Source organism: Momordica charantia (genome assembly GCF_013281855.1).
Source record: "Momordica charantia cultivar OHB3-1 chromosome 1 unlocalized genomic scaffold, Mcharantia_2.0 BLBB01000001.1, whole genome shotgun sequence".
NCBI lineage: Eukaryota > Viridiplantae > Streptophyta > Magnoliopsida > Cucurbitales > Cucurbitaceae > Momordica > Momordica charantia.
The window spans coordinates 20,684,614-20,705,217 of NW_028275157.1; the positions used below are offsets into that span (position 1 = coordinate 20,684,614).

At 36.8% G+C, this 20,604-nt stretch overlaps 3 protein-coding genes across 10 annotated transcripts; 1 reads left to right on the forward strand and 2 right to left on the reverse strand.

The window, feature by feature from the left end:
• Positions 1-6,977: 6,977 nt before the first annotated feature.
• Positions 6,978-8,763, forward strand: LOC148213426 (thaumatin-like protein 1). Its single transcript, XM_088126668.1, has 3 exons — positions 6,978-7,382; positions 7,539-8,208; positions 8,329-8,763. Exons 1-3 carry the CDS (start codon positions 7,310-7,312, stop codon positions 8,579-8,581), a joined length of 996 nt encoding a protein of 331 aa, XP_087982794.1. The 5' UTR covers positions 6,978-7,309; the 3' UTR covers positions 8,582-8,763.
• Positions 8,764-10,817: 2,054 nt separating this feature from the next.
• LOC111005460 (S-adenosyl-L-methionine-dependent methyltransferases superfamily protein) lies at positions 10,818-16,029 on the reverse strand. 7 transcript variants are annotated; one of them, XR_015792292.1, is made up of 9 exons: positions 15,888-16,029; positions 15,613-15,811; positions 15,405-15,484; positions 14,815-14,875; positions 14,532-14,647; positions 14,259-14,391; positions 13,431-13,928; positions 13,274-13,316; positions 10,818-10,993 (listed from the first exon to the last, which is right to left on the reverse strand). XR_015792292.1 is itself a non-coding variant. In XM_022276961.2 (7 exons), the coding sequence occupies exons 1-7, from the start codon at positions 15,976-15,978 to the stop codon at positions 13,652-13,654; spliced, it is 957 nt and encodes a 318-aa protein (XP_022132653.1). In that variant the 5' UTR covers positions 15,979-16,029; the 3' UTR covers positions 13,186-13,651. The 7 variants fall into 7 exon arrangements, 2 of the variants coding, with proteins under 2 accessions (XP_022132653.1, XP_022132654.1); XR_015792289.1 differs by lacking the exon at positions 10,818-10,993 and adding an exon at positions 11,048-12,459; XR_002600740.2 differs by lacking the exon at positions 13,274-13,316.
• A 796-nt stretch (positions 16,030-16,825) lies between these two features.
• On the reverse strand, positions 16,826-20,225 carry LOC111005458 (oligopeptide transporter 7). 2 transcript variants are annotated; one of them, XM_022276959.2, is made up of 6 exons: positions 19,968-20,225; positions 19,264-19,870; positions 18,495-19,064; positions 18,118-18,373; positions 17,800-17,874; positions 16,826-17,672 (listed from the first exon to the last, which is right to left on the reverse strand). In XM_022276959.2, the coding sequence occupies exons 1-6, from the start codon at positions 19,999-20,001 to the stop codon at positions 17,058-17,060; spliced, it is 2,157 nt and encodes a 718-aa protein (XP_022132651.2). In that variant the 5' UTR covers positions 20,002-20,225; the 3' UTR covers positions 16,826-17,057. The 2 variants fall into 2 exon arrangements, with proteins under 2 accessions (XP_022132651.2, XP_022132649.2); XM_022276957.2 differs by having other exon boundaries at positions 17,800-17,982; positions 19,968-20,224.
• Between the last annotated feature and the right edge of the window lie 379 nt (positions 20,226-20,604).

The following is a 20,604-nucleotide window of genomic DNA, read 5'->3' on the forward strand; positions in this document are numbered from 1 at the left end:
ATTGTCTAAAACTCACAAATTTATAGGACACAAGGTTGAGTTCCTATCTAATTGAAGATCAACTTTTCAATTTTGTACTTAATAGGTAGGAATTTATTATACACAATTGAAAATTGTAAGATATGTTTAGAAACTTTTTAAAGTTCAAAATTTTATTGGATATAACTCTAAAATTTACACCCCTAAGTATCTCAACGCAGTATTATACGTTCTGTGCATGATTGTCCTAATCTAATATACCCATTATGTTCCCCTATTTAGCAAATGTGCAAACGTGGAACTTTAGTCGCATTTCCAACCATTACAAAATACTATTTACCTGTTAGCTCTATGTTCTCATCTCATCATCCTCACAAATAAAGAGGTAGTAAAATCAAAGTTGTCCCCAAACTCTAGTTGTAAAAAGGGAGACATAGCAAAAAGAAAGGCATCAGCAAAAGTAAAACACAAGTGTTATTGAGGAAGCAGCCAAACTTGTGGAAACCCAAGTCTTCCCCAACGCCCAAAGTAGCTAAATAGTGAGCGCTGCAGTGGAACTGTGGCGTAGCCCAACTGGGCGTGCCACTGCCACCAAACCAACGCAATGGCTCTGCCTTTTGCGTCGACAATGACGCTGACAAGCCACAATCGCATATCACATGGCGCGCGCGCCTACCTACTTGCCCCGCCATTCCGCATGTCGAATTACTCTTTCACGTGGCCGCCATGTTACACTGGGAGGTTTCTTTCTTTGCGGCATTTTGTCGAACACCTATTCGTCGCTTTTTTTTAGCGTCTCAATTTTAGGAGATTAGTTTGAAAAAATTGTGCGGCTGCTGCTTAATGGATAGCTTATATTGGCATTCTGATCCCCTTCTCTTTTTTTTTCACTTTTTTTCTCTTTTGATTTTTGAGTTGAATGAGTTTGGTAAAGGCAATCGGTTTTCTAGGAGGCTGCCGAAGAAGAACCAATCAACTGGGCCTTGCGGCGGCTGGTGGGGAGAGGCACAGCGGCGTCAGATTGGCATTATCTTATCTGTTAATGAATAACGATTTGGTGGTGAGAGATGTGACAGCGTGTACCTATATTTGGTAAGTTTCTTATTTTTTAAAAATTTAATATTTTTCAATTATTTATAGTCTTTATTTCCTATTTTTTAGCAACATTGTCCAAATTATATAGAAATTTCGAAAAAAAAAAAACTTGCAAAAAAGAAAAAAGAAATTAGTAACTATCTCAAGTGGTAATTGGCAAGTGCCTATTTTGTCTTCACTGTCACCGTTATAAATGTTGGACAAACAATTGAGAAATACAAAAAAAAAAAAAACTTAAAAAAAATATATTGAACTGTCAATTTTTCAATAGTGGTCAATAAAAAGAATATGCTCAATAGTTAGCACTTTAAGTATTTTTTATCGAGAAAACACGCAACGCAAAACCATGAAGAAGGGAGAAACATGCCAACAAAGAACAAGAAAGATATTGTTTTTCCCACCTCCTCCCCGTCTTTGTGTATGGCGTCTCCTTCCCCTTCTCACCACCGTGTCTCTGGCAAAGGACCACATATCAATAATAAGCTCAATTAATAAGGTACATATTGACATGATGATATTTTCTCAATTAATCGGAAAAGAAAAATTCAATGCAGTAGAATGAAATTGAAACGTTTTTAAAAAAATTAAAAACCAAATTGTAAAAAACTCTCCGATTGAGAAAGAACAAGAAAGGCAGTGTTTTTCCCAGAGCCAAAACCAAGCAGCTGCCGCTTTGGGTTCTCAACGTGATCACTAACTTTTACTTTTGGTTGTCAAGCTCTAAATAAATTACACTAACCATTGGCCCCCCCAAAAAAAAAAAAAAAACTTTTTCATATTTTAATTTATTTTTTGCAGCTTTTGAGCAGTGAAAAATAAATAAATAAATAAATAAATAAAGTGGGGAGCAATATGTTTTTGGGTCTATGGCCGTACGTTGAATTGACTAGAAGGTTTGTTCCTTCTTTCCCCTTTCTTTCACAACCATATCATCACTTTTTATTTTCTTATTTTCTTATTTTTTTTCCAATTCATTCATCTTTAACTTATTCACTTCGTCATCCGACACCACTTTTTTTTTTCTTTTCTACCAAAAAAAAAAAATAAGTTTTTTTTTAAAATAAAAAAGCCTTACCAGACGCAAGTTTTGAGAACATAACATGTTGGTCGGATTATCATGTATTCATGTTGATGTTGGTTTTGCTAGTTTGATTATTGTCATAGATTTCATTTCTTTTTTTCTTTTTAAGAATTATTGTTATTAGATTGCTATGACCGATTAGCTAAATCTTATGGAATAATCTACATAAATAACAATAAAAAATAAATCAATTTCACACGTTATTTAAGTAGGAAACACCTTAGGCTTTGTTGACTACGCAAACCAACGTCAAAGTAACCGACACCATGGCACTCCATAATCATAAGACACTTCAAGTCATAGTGTCACGATGCTCTAGGATAGCGTCATGGTGCTGTGGGCAGCACCTAGACGCCCATATATAATGCCAAGGAGCTTTCTTTTTGACTTCTTGGCTTGATCATAGTCTGTAGCACTCTTCTGCTGCCTTTCTTCCTCCCCTTCGACTTGGACTTCAAAAATGCAACATTTCAACAAATCTTCTAGATGATTTGGACTCAACAAAATCCAACCGATAAAAAATTTTCAAATTTTTTAAGGTGGTTAGTAGGAACATTGTTGCTGACCCGTTAGAACTCAACTATTAATATAGTGGGTGTAGTTGCAATTTTTTTTTTTTTTTTGGGAGGAGAAAAGACCCATAAAGGGGTATGGTAAAGGGGAAACTTTGAAATGAGAAAAAGGTAAGAGAGAAAAAAATGTTATCAATAAGGGAACTTTACACGCAAACACCATAGCATATCAAAATTCAATATTGAGGAATTAGAGGAGCCCCTACCCTACAATTCCAGAGAGATGGTTCTGTTTCAGTTCATGGAAAATTTGGAATAGTATATGTCGGCATTCCTTCAAAAGCAACTCAATTAAAACAATGTTTCTTTTCTGTTGTTTATCATTATTATTCCTTTTCATCTTATCATATACTCTCTCTTTTATCAATTGAATGAATCTTTTCCAATCTTGTTACAGTTTCGAGATGGGATTATCGAAAGCTCTCTCAAGGTAGTGCCTTTTTTGGGTTCACTAATTTTGGTTGGATCTCGTTTTAAGATCGGATGCTCACGTTTTGAGCTTTTTAGCTTTGATATCATATCAATATTCATGGATTATATTCGAAATTGACGATAAGATGAGTAGTTCACTTTTATTATAGATACCTCTTAGATGGTCCATTATCGTTTAAACGTGGAATTTAGGTATAATATTGTCTAGTTGTTTAGTTTGATTTTTTTAATAGTCGAATAGAGATGTTATCATTATTTATATATTTGAGATTGTTCCTATTTATGCAACTAAATTGGGTGGGATGTTGTATTCGCATTATTCTCTGATAATCATTTTCTTAAACAAAATTAAAGTATCGAACATAGAGTTTTCTCTCAAATAGTTATTCATTGCTCTACTCTAACACATTAAAAGTTTACTCTTATATATTTAAGTTGTCTAACTTATTTTAAGGGATTAGTTCATAGATGGTCTATTTACAAATCATAATTATGTAAAATGATGGAAAAGTATAGAAATGACAATGGAAAAGTATAGAATTTACACTTTTGTCATGAAACAATTAATTAGATGGTACATGTAACACAAATTACTAATATATTCATAGGATCTATCTCAATATTAAATAATTATTAAAACATAGAATTGGTAAATTGAGAGGTCAAATCCCTTAAAGTGCTAATGATATTTTCCAAAATAAAAAAATTTCAAAACCCAAAAAAGCCATCCATTTTCGAAAGTCACCCCTTTCTTCTTCCTTGTTTTTCTTTTCTTCCTCCAACCATTGATTTTTCTTCCTTTGACCCTCCGTTCCTCTTCTCCGACTGTCCGTCGTTATCTGCCTTCCTCTCCGACCGGCTCCGCTTTTCTTTGTCGCAAGATCATTTCATCTCCGACCGCCTTAGGAGATTTCATTGAAAGGTTTGCATTCCAACGGATGTTTTCAATTTCTGATTTCGTGTGAAATATTGTATATGCGATGATATATAGTATAGTGATTTTTTATTATGATATATCTTATAACTCAACTTGTATATATGCAGATATATACTATAGTGATTTTGAAGGTATATATGCGGATATATAAGTGGATATATCTTATAACTCAACTTGTATATATGCAGATATGTGGATATATACTATAATGATTTGAATGTATATATGCGGATATATAAGTGGATATATACTATAATTTTGAATATATTTTTTGAATATGCAGATATATGTTTATTGAGCTTCAACGGATGTTTATGTGATTTTAAATTGTCCGGAAAATCAATGAGTAAATTAAGTGATTTGGGTTGAAAATTAGTATGGGATCCACAATAATTAAAAGATTATGATAATAATTTGTGGAATTAAATCTTTTATATTTAAAAAAACAAATACCTATAATAAATATAAATGCAATAAATAAGGGTAAAATCGGAACAGAAATCTAAAAGTGTAAAATTAGAAAATTTTTAGATATTTGTGTAAAGAAGTTTTTAAAACAGTCATCCGAAGGCATTATCTCTCATTTTAATTTTCTGAACTAAACTTTAATTCAATTTGGCCTCTTAATTCGTTTTGATTTTAATTTGATTCCTATAGTTTTAAAAGTTTCAATTTGGTCCTCAATAGTATGGATAAATCTTAAAAAACATTCTTAAACCTTTTTTTTCATTTGAATATTCACTTATTCTCCTTTCTTTTTACTCCGTCTTTTAATTTGTATGCAGTCAATTCGTGAATAAAAAATCATCACGTTTTCAATATGTCAACAATTTGAAATAGTAAAGACCATTCGTGAGATTTGAATAGATTGATTTTGAAAACTAAATTGAAACCAAACAATTTTCAAGACTATTAGAAACAAAATTGTAATTAAACTAAAATCATATAAATTAAAATTTTAATCCAATCATTATATTTATTTTATAAACTTCATATTGTTTTTAAATGAAGGTGATGTGACTTGTGGAAATTTTGTGGAGGATAGTACTAGAGATTTTCCCTGATGGGCCAATACGAGGCTTTAAAATCAGCGACTGGCAAGCGAGCAAACCCTGTGAGTTCGTGTCCGACAACAATCAAAGATCATTTAAAGAAAAATGGTGGGATTGACGGCCACGGCGGCGCTTATTAAACCTCCGGCCGAACATTAATCCGATTGTCGGGTGGACACGTGGCTATTTCTCCTAGTGTCTCCGGACTCCGGTATAAATTTTGTGGGCCCCACAGGAAAGCTATTTTCAGGATTTTTCTTTTAACAGGTATTTTATATTTTATAGTCCATTTTAGAGTAATGTGTGACAACCGACAAATAAGTAATATGATTTTTTTTTTCTCTTTTGGAAAATAATAAGCAATGTGAATTATGATTACAATAAATTCTAATTTTTTATTTGCACATCTTAATTTCAAGAAGCAAAAAGAAGGGTCAACGAATTTAGCTCAATCATAATTAGCACATGTTTCTGATTAATAGGTCGTGAGTTCGAAACCTTCATCCCCATTTGTTGTACTAAAAAAAGAAGCAAAAGAGAGGGGAATGTTGAAGAAACATATTTTAGATGGAAACCCAATCTATGCAGCAATTAGAGTCGATTGAAAAAAGAGTGGCGTGGAGGCTATTTTTCGAAATAAAAAAGGGGAGGTGATGATAACCTTGCCTAGAATTATTCACGGAAGTAAAAATGGACTCAACTATGGTGACATTATGGTATATCGCCTGATTCGAAAAGGAATTTATTAGTTTTTCTTCTACGAACGACGTAGAATGTGCTTGCCGATGTACGTAACAAGTTTTGCAGTAGAGGAAGAAATTGATCTCCTTCTCTAAAACGAGTTTGAGAAGATGGAAGGTTCCTCACACGTGTTTGAGGATTTTTTTCCTTATTTTTTATTGTTTAGATTGAAAAGGAAAATAGTTAAAAACCATTTATCAAATGATGAGTTGAAGATTTTAGATTTTAGGGGAAGTAAGAACTTGGATTGTTTAGTCTCATGTTGAGATGACCTAAACCGTGATTGAAGTTTTTTTTTCCACCTCACGTGTTGTTGTCATTCTTTGAGTCTATGATATTGGTGTCACTATTGTAGTTTAATAAAATTATTCAAATCATTCGAGAAAAAAAAAAGAGATTCAAATTGACTTCAAATTTGACTTGTAGATTTCTTACATTTATGACTCCCTATTAGGATTCTCACGGGGAAAAGAAAATCAAATCCAAAAAAGTTCTTAGTTACCAATTTTCTAACAATGCCTAATTTGAAAAAAAAAAAACATTGGACCAAAGATGAAACATACCATATGCGTTAGGAAGCATCCGGTATAATGAGTTAATTTCATTGGTTTGTTAACAAGCGAACTTAATTTTTTAAAATAGAAAATCAAAATATAATTTTAAGATTTTGTAAGACCGCATATTAACAATTTTACCTTTGAAAACCCAACATTCTAATTGGATCAAATGCCCAAAAAAAAAAATTATTTGACAACCTACTAATTTTTAAAGAATATTATGTAAAATTCAAATTTTGAAATTAAATAAATAATAATAATAGGTTAAAACCAGACAATAAATGAATGAACGAGGGGAAGACGAAGTGGTACCCATGGGCCGTAACTTCTACTCTAAATTTAGGGTCGTTCTTTAGAGGGAAAAAAAGGAAAAAGAAAAAGGAAAAAGAAAAAGGAAAAAAAGGGTGAAGATGATTGGTCGGTGAGTGAGAGTGATGTCGGTGACGGGGCACTTCAATTTCCCTTCGATTGATCACGTTTCATTATAAATAACAGAGCATCGCCATGTCCATGCTTAAGGTTCTCTCACCACTCTCTCCTTCTACTTTCCTTTCCCCTTTCCTTTTTATTCCTTCTTTTTCAAAACAATTTTACAGGAAATAATCTCTATCGCCTTCTCCAATATTCCTTCTCTCTCATCCCCATTTTTCTCTCCCATAAACCCCTGTTTCCGCCATTGCTCTCTCTCTCTCTCTGCATCTTCACCTTTTCTCTTCTCTCTCCTAACTTCAAAAATCTCATAACTCAAATCCCACTTCGCAAAATTCATCTTAACCATACCCATTCTTACAAATCTGTGATATCAAGCAATTGTTTCAGCAGAATCAGTGAGCTTTAGCACGAGGATAAAACAGAGCATTTCAATGGGATTGTTCTGCCATTCCCACCACTCTTCTTCCTTCTTCTCGAGCTTGGTTGTGCTTCTTCTTGTCAAAGGTAAACTAAAACTGTCAGATTCATCCATTTTAATTCTGGGTAATCGCTTGTTTTCCCCAATTTTATCGAATTGTATCAAAATCTGGAGCAGAATTAGTTCAATTTGGTTGCTCTGTTTTTGTTGTTTTTTCAATCTTCTTTCTCTGTGTTTTACAGAGGTTTCCGGTGCTACATTCAGGTTCATTAACAAGTGCGATTTCACCGTCTGGCCGGGAATTCTCGCCAGCGCCGGCAGCCCAAAACTGGAGACCACCGGCTTCGAATTAGAACAGGACAGTTCCCGCTCATTACAAGCTCCAACTGGTTGGTCGGGTCGGTTCTGGGGCCGGACGAGCTGCAATTTCGACAGCTCCGGCCGTGGCAGCTGCAACACCGGCGACTGCGGCTCCGGCGAGATTGAGTGCAACGGCGCCGGCGCCACGCCTCCGGCAACCTTAGCCGAGTTCACGCTCGGCTCCGGCTCGCAGGATTTCTACGATGTCAGCCTCGTCGATGGCTACAATTTGCCGATGATCGTCGAGGGAACGGGTGGGTCAGGGACGTGCGCGTCCACTGGCTGCATTACGGATCTGAACCAGCTATGCCCGACGGAGCTGAAGGCGGACGGCGGCGGCGCGTGCAAGAGCGCTTGTGAAGCCTTTGCGGCGCCGGAATACTGTTGCAGTGGCGCGTACAATTCGCCGGCGACATGCCGGCCGTCAATGTACTCGCAAATGTTCAAATCGGCGTGCCCCAAATCGTACAGCTACGCTTATGATGACGCCACCAGCACATTCACTTGCAATGGAGCAGATTATACCATCACATTTTGCCCATCTACCCCAAGGTCTAAGAAAGAACCTTCAGATCTTAATTTTTATATTGCTCCTAATTCCTTCTTCATTGTGTCCATTGTTCAATCACCCATAAAAATAATGGGAACTGAAGTTTATTTTTGAAATGGCAGCCGAAAATCTTCGAGGGATTCATCGCCGGTGATACCAGACCCGACGACAAACCCGACGGGGTCGGAGCCCGTGATCGGGACGGGGGCGGGGGTGGGGATGGGATCAGATTCCATACAAGGAGCAGCTCTGAGTAGTTCATGGCTTGCAGATATGGCCATAGGGGATTCTGCCATTGCCAATCAACCGAGCTTCAAATTTCAATCTCTGTCAACTTTGATCTTCTCTCTTGTTCTATCTCTCCTTCTCTCGTAGTAGAAGGAGAAAGAAAGGGAATTAATTGACCAAGTCCAGATTGCAAACCATTAACTCGAGAATCTAGGAAACTTTATGATTGATCTATGTACAAAATTTAAGGCAAAAAGATGTCGCTTTTTTTTTTTTATTTAGAGGTAGGGGGAAAATAAAATAATAAAAAGGCATTTGATTTGGTTTGAGGATTTGTTGAATTTAGATGATTCCGCAGCTTGAAAGGTGAGTGGGAATTTGGAATACTAGAGCCACAAAGTTTACACCTTTATGACAACACAAATAATGGGTGAATTTTTATGTAAGTTGGCAAGTTGGACTTGGCAAAAATGACCCACAGCTACAATTTACATATAAACAATCAAACTAAAATCTGCCCGACATGTAAAATGTTGAGGGAAAGAATGAAATATGCTCTCTTTTAAGTTTTGGATTGATTAGGATGAATTCCTAGTTTCAAAATGATAAAATTGGATATATGCAAAACTTGGCTAGTTGGTGCTAGCCAAACAAAATAATGGGTTGTCATAGGCAATTTTCATGATTTTTCCTTCATTAGTACTCTATTTTATTCCATCTAAGATATCAGATTAAACTATTCAAAAATAAATAGTGAGTTTGAAATGACACTTTTTTAAGCTAAAACATTCTTTTACCAACATTTTTAGAAGAAACACTATATAACTGTTTTTAAAATGTTTTTAGGATCTTTAAAATCACTTTTATTATCTAACCTACCACCATAAAAATGGCTAAAAACATATTATACCCTTCTAAAATTCATCCCGAACTCATCCAAAGAAGTGTCTAACCAAGACAAGTCAACTAAGCTGAAGTTACAAAAAACCCTAAGTTGTGAAAATCTAGGGAAAGAAAATGCTTAAAAACGTGTTTTACCCTTCCAAAAATCATCCCAAACTCACCCAAAAATGTGTCTAACAGGCTAAGTCGACTAAGCTCGGGTGACCGAAAACCAAGTTACGAAAGTCTAGGGGAGAGAAAAGGGCAACGACTAACGAATGAGCATAAAAGGGAGAAAGAAGAAAGAGCATTTGATTAGTTTAATGTGGTGAATGAATGATAAGTTGGGGAGTATGGGAGATTGAATGGGAAGCAGCACATGGAGAGCAGCATGGGGTTGATGAGGCCAAATGGGTGTTGATTGGACGGCATGAAGGAAAGATTCTTCTCGCTTTGGTATCTCTACTTTATACCTGAAAACCCACACTCGATGCCCCCAATAACACACTTCTTCATGTTTTTTTCCCTTTCTTTCTTTCTTTTTTTTTTTCTGTAATCTTTTCTGTTTTAATTTTAATGTGTATTTTGTCATAATCCCATGCAAGTTAGACAAGAATTTCATGTGTTTAAATTGTTTTTAAAAGGAGGGTATCTTCAAGAGTTATTCTCAAATTTTGTTTTGTTGTTTCGAATAAAAGTTGTATTTTGAAAGGAGTGGTTAGGTGATTTTTATAGGAATTGACTTTGGTATTTGAACAATGTGGGATTATGATAAGAATTTGATACGATTTGCTAAAGTGAAGACTGAGGAATTAAGATGAGGGGATTAGAGAAATGGAAAGGAGTAGTAGGAAGGAAGGATTCTTGAACAAGTTGGGTGTGAGGGAGAAGCAGAGAAAAAGCACCAAAAACAAAAGCAAAGATGGAAAAATGTTCCTTTTTCTTTACTGAAGATAAGAGGGGAAGAGAATTGGAGGCCATTCCTAAGTGGGGAGTGGAGACTTTTTTCTTTTTTTTTTTTTTCGGGGTTCTGTTTCTACTACTAAAATCCCAAACCCCATTTATCGATTTTCAATTTTAAACCAATCCAACATGTTCTTTCTCTTTCTCACTCATAATCAATCATTTTTCACTCTCTTTCTACTCTTTTTTTGTTCTTTTTTCCTCGGGATATTTTTCTGAAATATCTTCCCGTCAGTTTCATTTATTCAAAATTTCAAATTTTGGATATCAAAACTATTTTTTCTCTATTAGTTCAACAAAGATAGAAGATAAGAGATCGAAACTTTAACCTTATGAAAGGTTAATAGATAACTTTATCACTGAGCTATATTTGAATTTGGCAGATGCACATGGTTTTCTCAACTAATTTAGCATGATGTTACCGTTCTCATAATTTAATTCATCCCTAAATATTATTGAATAGATAAGAGAAAATGAAAATTATAAAGCGCAAAACAAATCACCCTAAAATAAAAGGCATAGTTGTAATCGAATATCATAGAAAATAATAGAAACTACCATTAAGTTGGAGAAACGATATGAGTACCCTTGAAATTATAAGAATAAAGAAAGACAATTACGCCTTCTCAAAATATAGTAAATAACCATTACCTCAATAAACATATGCCTTTACTTCAAACTGAACATGTTTTGCACTCATTCCAAGCTGAACATCTAACACCAAAATTAATTAGTCATATTCCTAAAATAGTAAAAGAGCTATAATAAGAACCACAACATTACTTTTAAAAGATAGTCAAATATCCTAATTAATGCCTCACATTTAATTTACATCCCACATCAACTCACACTGGATGTAAGTAGGTACAAGTCTAAAGATTGAACCCACTTTTTCATAACATGGCAGCAAAATAGTGTCATTTTGTCATTTTTATTAAATCTCACCCTCATAGTTAGTCTTATAAAATATTGGAAAGGAAGACCCTAAATGATCACTTTCACATGAATGGTGTAGAGTTATTTGACCCATCAAATAGCTTTTGACATTGTTGCATGCATCTATGTGGAAGGCAATATCCAATGCTTTTGGGATTGTTTTTGTATCATATAATAACTTTAAGGAACCTACCTCTTCGTCAAAAGTTTCCAAGCACAAACTAAACCATCCATAATGCCACAAATTAAGGGCAAGGCAACAGACACCATGTTTACATATTAATAATCCCAGAATTTGTGGAGCTGAAAATATGTGCAGATGTCAGCATATAGAAATCATAGAGAAATTTGGTTCCGGAATTTGGAAGGCCTAAATTTGAGAAGTTTGGATTTGTGTAACCTATATTTAGATTATGCAAAAGAATATGTTTTTTGACAGTTTGAGTTTATATTCCTTGTCTTGAGTTTTTAACTTTCTGATATGCAGAAGCTAATATATAGATTGAGAGGTGCTGGCTTTAGAAACTAAACCATATAATGTTTCTATTTCTAACTCCTGAGGCTGACAAATTTGCCTTGTAAAAGCAAACTCAGAAACTAAAGTAGGCTCCACTTTCCAACTTTAACACTATACAAACAACCGGTGAATGAAGCATCTCCTAAAGGATTGGACAAGACAACCTTTGAGGACAGCCGCTTTGGGTGTAGGACCAGAAGCTGAAGGGGATCCATCTGAGACACCACCCCCACCAGTTGGGGGTGAAATGCTCCATCCACAATCACAAGTACAGTAGTATGGGCCAAACCAGCATCAAGGGTGCTAGGAAACAAATAATCGTGGCGGCTCCACCAGGACGGCGGTGCACAGTTAAAAGTAAGGAACAAAGCTGTAAGAAAGAGCAGCTACCGCAGTTATAACCGTGGTGGCCCTTTGCATGTTGAGTAATGGATCTAAAAGCAGAGGTTGTTGATGAGCTTAATCCAATCCCAACAACCTTGTGCCTAAGCCAAGCCATAAGAGGAGCTAAAAAACTATTTGATAGATCGTTAGGCGCCAAGATTCGACAAGGTCCAACCAGAACCCAGAAGCATCACAAAAATATATGGTTGTCGGAACAAGTCCATGGGCTACCTGCCGGAGGCAAATACTGTGTGGCATATATTGGGAATGGTGGACATGAGACACCATGCTGTGTCTCTTGCTGTTCCTATAGGTTTCCCAGCTGCTCCAGTATACCTAATACCTGGTACAAAGTAACTCCCTTTCTTCTCAGGATTCAAGTAGAGGAAAAAAAATTATTATTTGAACAGAATTTAGCTCCTAACAGTGAGCAGCTAAGTTCTTTTTCTATTTTTATCAATTAAAAGAAGAAGAAAAAAACATTTGTTAACTCAGTAATTCAATTGAATCAACTTTGACCTTAAATTTTTAATTTGGCAAATTGAATTTTGAACTCGCGTAAGTGGTAAGTTAATATCCTCTGATACGTGAGTGGTTATTTTTTTAGTTTTATGGTTAGAATTCGGAATTACTGTTGCCATAGGAGCAAACATTTGTGAATGCTGGTTTTGGTGCTAGAATTAAGCATTTTTGGCTTCTTGGTTTTGGGAATGGATCTGATTTTTTCCTTTTTCTTCTTTCTCTCTTTCTTTACTGGGAGAGAGAGATGGAATTGACATTTTTATGGCTAGAGTGGATGTTCTGTTGGCTAGATTTTAGGTGATCCACCCGATTGATTTTTGAACAACTTCATAGTTTCATTTTGATAGAGATAATAATTTAACTACATATTCACATTCAAAGATCCATAGATCCATTCAATGAAATTAAAAGTTCAATGTGAATGTTACGCATCCAACTAAATACAAAGGTGAAAAATGAAAATTTTTTTCCCTCCGTTAAATAAGTAGTGAATAGTTCTTTTCCCTACTTGTTTCGTTTGAAGGAGGGAATATGATGGAAGGTGACCTGAGCCATAAATTGCTTGAGGGGTAATCTTCATATAATGACCAAGACTTGGGATCTTGTAAGAAATGCGATAGGTCAAAAGGACTTACCAAGCTAAGAATTGAAAGATTGGCTAATTGGGTACCACATAGCCTACATATTAGAATGGTCCCAAGTTAATCACAAATACAACAACCTTATCATGTGTTAATAACAGGCATGCAATAAATCTCAACTAAAAATAAATGACGAGTTTGATTCTCTTACAGAAATGGGATGGGCCTGCTGTTGCAATTGTTCTTCATTGTCATCTTCCTTTTGACAGAACAGAAAGACCTTTGTTCACCTCTAATATGAATGGCTACTACCAACTGTGAAGGCCTATAATCTGAACTTGTTCTTCTATAAGTCAAAGAGGGTCGATATGAAGATAATTTCTTGGTGACTCGATGATTGGGGAAGGTGGAAATGTAATGCGCAATAAGAATTCAGAGAGTAATTCTGACCAATAATGGATAGCAATGATCCTTTTCATAACCAGGCCAGGAGTCATCACCATTAGAGAATTTCTCATGTTGTTTCCAAACTTCAGCATCATACTCCTCTGTCACACTGAAATGCAAGCCATTGGCTTTGATTTCCTCTAGAAACTTCACCAGTGAGTCGCCTCTTTTGGGGCTAAAAAATATGGCTTCTGATGACTCATTTCTTCTCAACAACTTGATCATTCGAGCAAGTCCTCTATGGTATTCTTTAAAAAAAGTGCTGTTTAATAAATTTAAACAAAAAGTTATCGTCAATAACAATGACACTAAAAGTAGGAAAAAGGATGAGAATACACTATTGTGCATCGTAGGTTTTTTTGCTTAACCAATCACATGACCTCTTAGGGATAAAAGTCATAAAGATGAGATAGAAATTAATCTGCTTATGGGATGGAAAATTTTTCTTGAAATATAAAAACGAGTAAAGAAACATACATAATAAGAAGATAAACATGTATCTCGCAAAAATGCAGTTGTTTTCTTAATATTTGCATTGATGAAACTTCGATGGATACAGTATTGGATTGAGCTTGAAAGGAAATATGCTTACCAGTCACTGGCAACAATGATGTCAAAACTGCCAGAAATATTTGAGACGTCTTCCTGATTCCAATGCAATGTCAAAGAATCCACTCTGGTGCCACCAAATGCTTTAGGGTTAATTGCTATATTATGCTGAATATCTAGGTGCAAGGGAAGGAATCATCAAGTCGAAAGGAAAAGGTGCTAATGCTTTACCAGTAACTTATAATCACAGACAAGACGATAGATTTATCATAGCTGATAAAAAACCACTAAAATATGACAGAATTATTGAGGATACATTCAACTACTTGAGGATTTCCATCTGTGATAACAACTTCTGATGCTTCTGTACTTGCAGCAATAACTAATCCAGCCAAGCCATAGCCAGATCCAAGTTCAATAACTCTCTTACATCTGTAAAATTGGATTTGAAGGGAAAACCCCCAAGATCATTAAAAAAATAACCCACATCCAATCCAAGGACAGTGTCTGGTGTCAAGCAGGCAGAGAACAGAGATCACATCTTAAGCTTTCATAATTTAAATAGTTTGCTAGGAGTTGTGCAACATGGTTGAACTAACCTAAAGAGGTCCGAATGCAACAAACAAAAGTAAGCAAGAACATCTTCTGATGGCCAATGACCTGTGCAGGAATGTTCGCCCATCAAAATAGATGTAAAACGAAATATAAATGAGCAAGAAGAACAAGTATCGGGTTAAACAGTGTAACCAGAACTAAAGCACTGAAACTTATAAAAATGGTTAAGGGATGTGAAAAGGAAAGCATAAAGTAAGGGCCTCCATACATGTAAATGAAAATCTTTCTTCAAATTAAAATAAAGTCTTAAACCTTATTATCGTCCCTAGACTTACTTCATTTTAGACCTTATGTTTTCAAATATTCTATTTGGGTCTTTTTAACGTTACATAAAAATTCGTTTTGCTCCTTGCTTTTAAAATTTTTGCAGTAATTTGAAGTAAATTTGAACCATTCCGGTTGAACTCAGTCCATCAGTTTACTGAATCATCCACGTAATTTTGTTGTCTGACTGATGGGATCATATTCGTCTTTACAGACCGACAAACAAGAAATTGACATGTATTCCCCTACAGTAACATTTAATGAACTAGAACAACTAAAACGAAACATTTCCAGAGCAGAGAGAACTAACAAACAAGCCCGGTGTTGTCAATGTCATATTTATTACAGATCTTGAAGTCATCAAGGTCAGCAACGTCGTCCGTTCTTTGCCTGCATAAACATTCCACGTCAAGAGCTAATTATGTACGGTGTCCTTGGAACTGTTCCAATTCTCCGAAAAGAAAATCGAAACGAAAAGAAACAAAAGACAACTATGAACAATAATTTCGGAAGCTGACTTGAGGAAAAGTTTAGGAGCTCCGTCGATAGGCAAGGTATAGCACAGGCGACGATCCCGACGGCGATCGGAGCCTTGAGATAAAATTAAACCAGCGGCGCCTTCGTTTCCGATATCATCCGATATAAACGATGGAATCAAATTGAAGCCGTTCGTCGTCCTCCTAGAAATACGCATCGCATCCATTTGAGACTGATCATCTGTCAGAATAGCGAAAAATTGCAAGTAATTGCCTGTAACAGTGATTGAGCAGTGAATGAAGAAACTACACGATACCATTGCGAGAGGGAAGAAGCGCTTGACGGAGAATTTTCCATCTCAGAGACGAAGCCTTGGTGGTCGTTCTGCTGCTATCCATGATTCGCATCTCGTCGACGACTCACCACCGCACGGCGACTGACTGATGAACTTCCGGCCAGTGATCCCAGGCCTCAAATTGTGGTCACGGTCAGGCTCGGGCACGGCCCAAGGTCAGGGGCGGCTATTCTATTTTTAGAGGAAAAATAATAATAATAAAATTTAAAAAAAAAAATCTTAGAAATCATTTGATTTTTTTCCTCCGAGTAAAAAAAACATATTTTATTTTTTAAATAAAACAAATGTAAGGATAGGATCCAACTTCAAAAAATGAGTAAGTTTCTTAGGATCCAACTTCAAAAAATGAGTAAGTTTCTTTTTTAACTGTGGAGTTAATGTTTATGTTGGAAAATGCATTTTATTAGATGATCTTGTGCATGTCTTAACCACAATTATGCTCAAATTAACTTATGATATTATTGTCAAACTACAGAAATGAAAAATCAGCATGGTCAAATTTGATAAAATTTTAAAAATTAAATAATTATAATCTGTTAACAAACCTGCATTTGTGCAATTAGAAATATTACTTGTAAATTTAGTACATCTCGGTGAATAAATGATCTATTATCATCTTAGAATTTAATAATTTATTATCACCTTTAATGATTGAACTTAAAAAATAAAAAAAGAAAGAAAGTAATAGTACTATTTATTAATCAATTTCTTTCAATTATTGATGAACCAAAACCTTCTTATTTTATTCTTTTCCTTCCTACCATTTTACAAAAATAACATTGAACAAAAGAAAACGCATAATTCTTTTTATAGTATTTAGTTTAGTCATATTGTTTAACACTTAATTAGAAGTCCTTTTAATTAGAAGTACTTGATTATAGAATAAAAATCCTTAAAAGTGATACAAGCTTGCCTATATTCAATAAAGAATTTGAAACTAAAATATACAACAATTTTTAAATACAACGAAAAATAAAAATACAAACACTGTAAAAGCTGGGATCTATCAACTGATCCTTCTTCTCCTTTCTTTTTTTTTTTTTTTTTTTTTTGGCATAATATTAAAACCCCAACTTAAAAATGGCTGAACTATATCAAAAGTTTCAGGAACTCACTGTACAATGGCAGCAATTAATGGACAGGACAACCTTTGACGACAACCCCTGGGGCAGTAGGACAAGAAGCCAAAGGACAGGCGTCCGAATCGCCACCCCACCACCTGAGAGAGACATGTTGCATTCCCAAGCACAGGTACAGCAACACACCCATGAAGGCCAATCCAGCATCCAGAGCTCCAGATAGCAGATAGTTATGGCGGCTCCACCACCCACGGTAATGCCTGTACGCTACAAAACCTGATCCAAATCCAATTACAATCCAGCTCGTGTAGTTCACGGCGGTGGCCGGAGGCATGTTCACCACCGCGCCGAGGAGCACCGGCATGGTGATGAGTTTGATCCAGTGCCTGTCCGGGAAGGCCTTGTATGCCAGCCAAACCAAGAGAGGAGACACTGCTCCGCCTAGGAAAAACCAATTGAGTGATCCGTATTTGCCTTGGTTGCCAAAGATCCGACGAGGGCCAACGAGGCCCCAAATGACCGAGGCATCGTAGAATACATGGTCGCCGGGACACGTCCACGGACTGCCTACCGGAAGCATTGCTCGATCGCATATGTTGGGGATGGTTGCCATAAGCCACCAAGCTGTTCCTAAGTGCGTCACGGCAGATATCACAGTTCCAACGACCTGGTGAAATGGTGAACAAAAAGGAAGAGCGTTAAATCACCATTAAACCTAAAAGTTTAATTAGGGAAAAAATAAGAAGAGATTCAAAGAATCTCCTCAAACTAAACAGAGGTATGGTGAAGCTAACCTGTGCAATGAACATTTCTCTGGGAGGAATTTTCATGTAATGGCCAAGTTTGAAATCTTGCAGAAATGTGATTGCCTGCTTCATACTAATGTATCCATAAACTTTAAAGCACATATTGGCAACAGGGTAGCCAGGATACAAGTAACCGATAATGAATTCAGTGATTACGTTTAATGATGGAGTCTGTCAGTCAACAAAGTTTAACTCATGTTCATATTTTTACAGCACAAATGGTAAAATGGAAAGTTTAAACAACAATGGTATCAGCATTTTGTATAGCTTAAATGTATAGCAATTTAGCATATGGTGAAATGATACCTGATTTGTCAAAGCAGTGATAACTCCGACCGGGAGAGTGAAAAATACGGCGAGACCACAGGCGAGCAGCACGCCCCACCATGGCAATTGGAGCTGGTTGTTGTAGTATTCACAAATGAAAATGGTGGCTGAAATGTTAACCAAAAGAATGCACATGAACCACCATTCGGTAACTTGATTATACTTCCTCATCAGCTTCGTGTGCACATCCATCAGCTTCTCTTGCAAGGCAGACTTGCTTAATCGCCATATGTCCCTGCACATAATAAAATTGAAAAATCAGTCCAAACCGAAACCAAAATTATTCCTTGTTCAAAATTCTCAAATTTCAGTCCAGCAAAACATGATCCAAAATCAAGGTTGAAAAGATTCCTAACCTCCCATGGAAGAGTAAGACATGAACAACAGTGGCAGCAAGACAGGCAAAGTTGACACCATAGTAGAGAGCAAGGAAGGTACTAAAGCGGAGCGGCCCTTCGCGGTTATAAGCATCAGCATCGAGACGGAAGCTAGGGTCAATTATAGCAGAGATATTGTAGCTTTGGCCAGCAGAGGTGAACAATCCATCAGAAAAAATGGGGAATGTTTTGGCATCAAAGAGATCAAGCCAATATGCCAATGGGTTAACGAGGTAAGTGACAAGGGCAAAACCAGCAGCAATGTTAGCAGTGGCAAACCATGGACTGGCAAGAGGGCTCCCAAGATAAGCTGAAATGGTGGACCAATCGAAACCGAAGGTGCCGATGCCTAAGCCACGCAACCCTGAACCGAGCTGTTGAGCCATAACGGAGGTGGGAAACGCCCAACAGAGCCAGGACATGGAGGTCAACATGGGAAAGAGATAGCCGGGGAAGACATAATAAGCAAAGCTGCAAGTCAAGGCAATGACAAAGAACTGGTTTCTGCTTAATTTCCCCTTTGGTCTCTCTTCTTTCTCATGCAATGCCCTGCAGTTTCATGACAATGATGAATGATTCCATAAAAACGAATCGAAACCGGGCGATACGACTCTTAAATCACAATTGAATTCGAAAACTTAGATTGAAAATTAGCATAAAGCCTAACAAGTGATTATTAAAACATAACTTGAAACCATTGAACTCAGAACCACAGTCATTTATTCATAGTCATTTGACAGGGGTGCACCTGAAGAGGGAGACTTGAACCAGATTTTGCGGCCACCACATGGCGGCCGGCTCGACCAAGTATCGCCGGAAAATTCCAGCCCAGCCAAAGCCGAGCACCTGCGTCGTCAAAACAACGAACAACGCCACGAAGAAGGTCAGTTCCTTCTTGTAGAAGATCTTGATTGCACTAACGATGTGAATCGCATAGACGGTAGAAGCGCCGGAGTTAGCGAAGATTGTGATGAGGACGTGCTCCTTTTCATTGAAGGGTCCCGGATTGAGAGTGAACCTCCATCTCTTCCCTTCGAAGAACACTCGGTCAGTTAGGGCAGAAGCCAAGAGATGGCCGATGGGAACCACCGCAATTTGGGCGGAAATCGAAGTCACTGAGAGAGGCTCTTTCCGATAGAAGAAGAACTGATTGAGGAACGAGAGAAGCATACACGCGATTATCCCCAAAATCCACGTCCTGAAAGTGAACGTCGGAAGCGAGGTATCGTCGGTGACCGGAACTGTAAGAGCAACTTGCTCCACGGGAGAGTTCTCGCCGGGATATGGATCCTCCGGCGACGGAGAAGCTGAGGTTGACTCTGAGGCATGCCATTGAGAGGCCTGATTTCTCTGGACTGCACAGCGATGAATAAGGTCAAATCGAGCGAGTGGAGAAAACTAATTAGGTGAGAAAATCGACAGAAAGAACAGAAGGAAAGTTCCAAGTCTTACTCAGAGGATCCAAAATTTCATGATCGCCGGCCATCTCTCAACACCCCGCCGGCCAGAGACCAACCGCGACTCTCCTAATAATCCGGCAACATTGGCCAGAGAATCAGGCTGGTTGATCAATCGGAACTCGTGATTCTTCTAGCAGCAAAATTGATGGTAGATTTCGATATCGGAGCTCTGTTTTGGTCTGGTTTAGGAGGTAGCACGAAGCTCGGAAATTGATGTGACCGCTGACGGAGGAAAGAATTTAAGCTTCCCCACACGGCGGAATTGATAGTTAAATAATTTTAAAATGGGAACGGGGCCCGCCAACTTTATATGAAATTATTTCCCGGTTTTTCTTGTTGCATTCAGAAAAATCGACAGACTAAATAAAATACACAAGGTTGGTTGGTTGGCGTGGCGTCTTATTCTAAGATTCCCAAATTGTAAGCATTCAGACTTCCTTATTACACGGGTCCTTTTTTTTAATTATTATTTTCCCCGAAATTTGAAGTAGTTATTAGAAGAAAAAATAAATATTAAGGGGTTGACTTAAAAATAATTATAAATGTAGAGTAATTATTTTCAAAATAATTCCTAAGACTACAAGAGATAATTTAGAGAAAGCCGCCTTTTTTTGTGAAAAATAAAAAAT

Bases quoted from the DNA above. Each gene is read 5' to 3' on its own strand.
- LOC148213426 (XM_088126668.1), top strand. From the start codon at position 7,310: ATGGGATTGTTCTGCCATTCCCACCACTCTTCTTCCTTCTTCTCGAGC. The intron at 7,383-7,538 runs GTAAACTAAAAC...TGTGTTTTACAG, and splicing joins TGTGCTTCTTCTTGTCAAAG to AGGTTTCCGGTGCTACATTC. The intron at 8,209-8,328 runs GTCTAAGAAAGA...TTGAAATGGCAG, and splicing joins TTTTGCCCATCTACCCCAAG to CCGAAAATCTTCGAGGGATT.
- LOC111005460 (XM_022276961.2), bottom strand. From the start codon at position 15,978: ATGCGAATCATGGATAGCAGCAGAACGACCACCAAGGCTTCGTCTCTG. The intron at 14,648-14,814 runs GTTAGTTCAACC...CCAATTTTACAG, and splicing joins TTGCATTCGGACCTCTTTAG to ATGTAAGAGAGTTATTGAAC. The intron at 14,392-14,531 runs GTATCCTCAATA...CCTTGCACCTAG, and splicing joins AAATCCTCAAGTAGTTGAAT to ATATTCAGCATAATATAGCA.
- LOC111005458 (XM_022276957.2), bottom strand. From the start codon at position 20,001: ATGGCCGGCGATCATGAAATTTTGGATCCTCTGA. The intron at 19,065-19,263 runs GTGCACCCCTGT...ATGAAACTGCAG, and splicing joins GTTCAAGTCTCCCTCTTCAG to GGCATTGCATGAGAAAGAAG. The intron at 17,673-17,799 runs GTTAGCTTCACC...CCATTTCACCAG, and splicing joins GAGAAATGTTCATTGCACAG to GTCGTTGGAACTGTGATATC.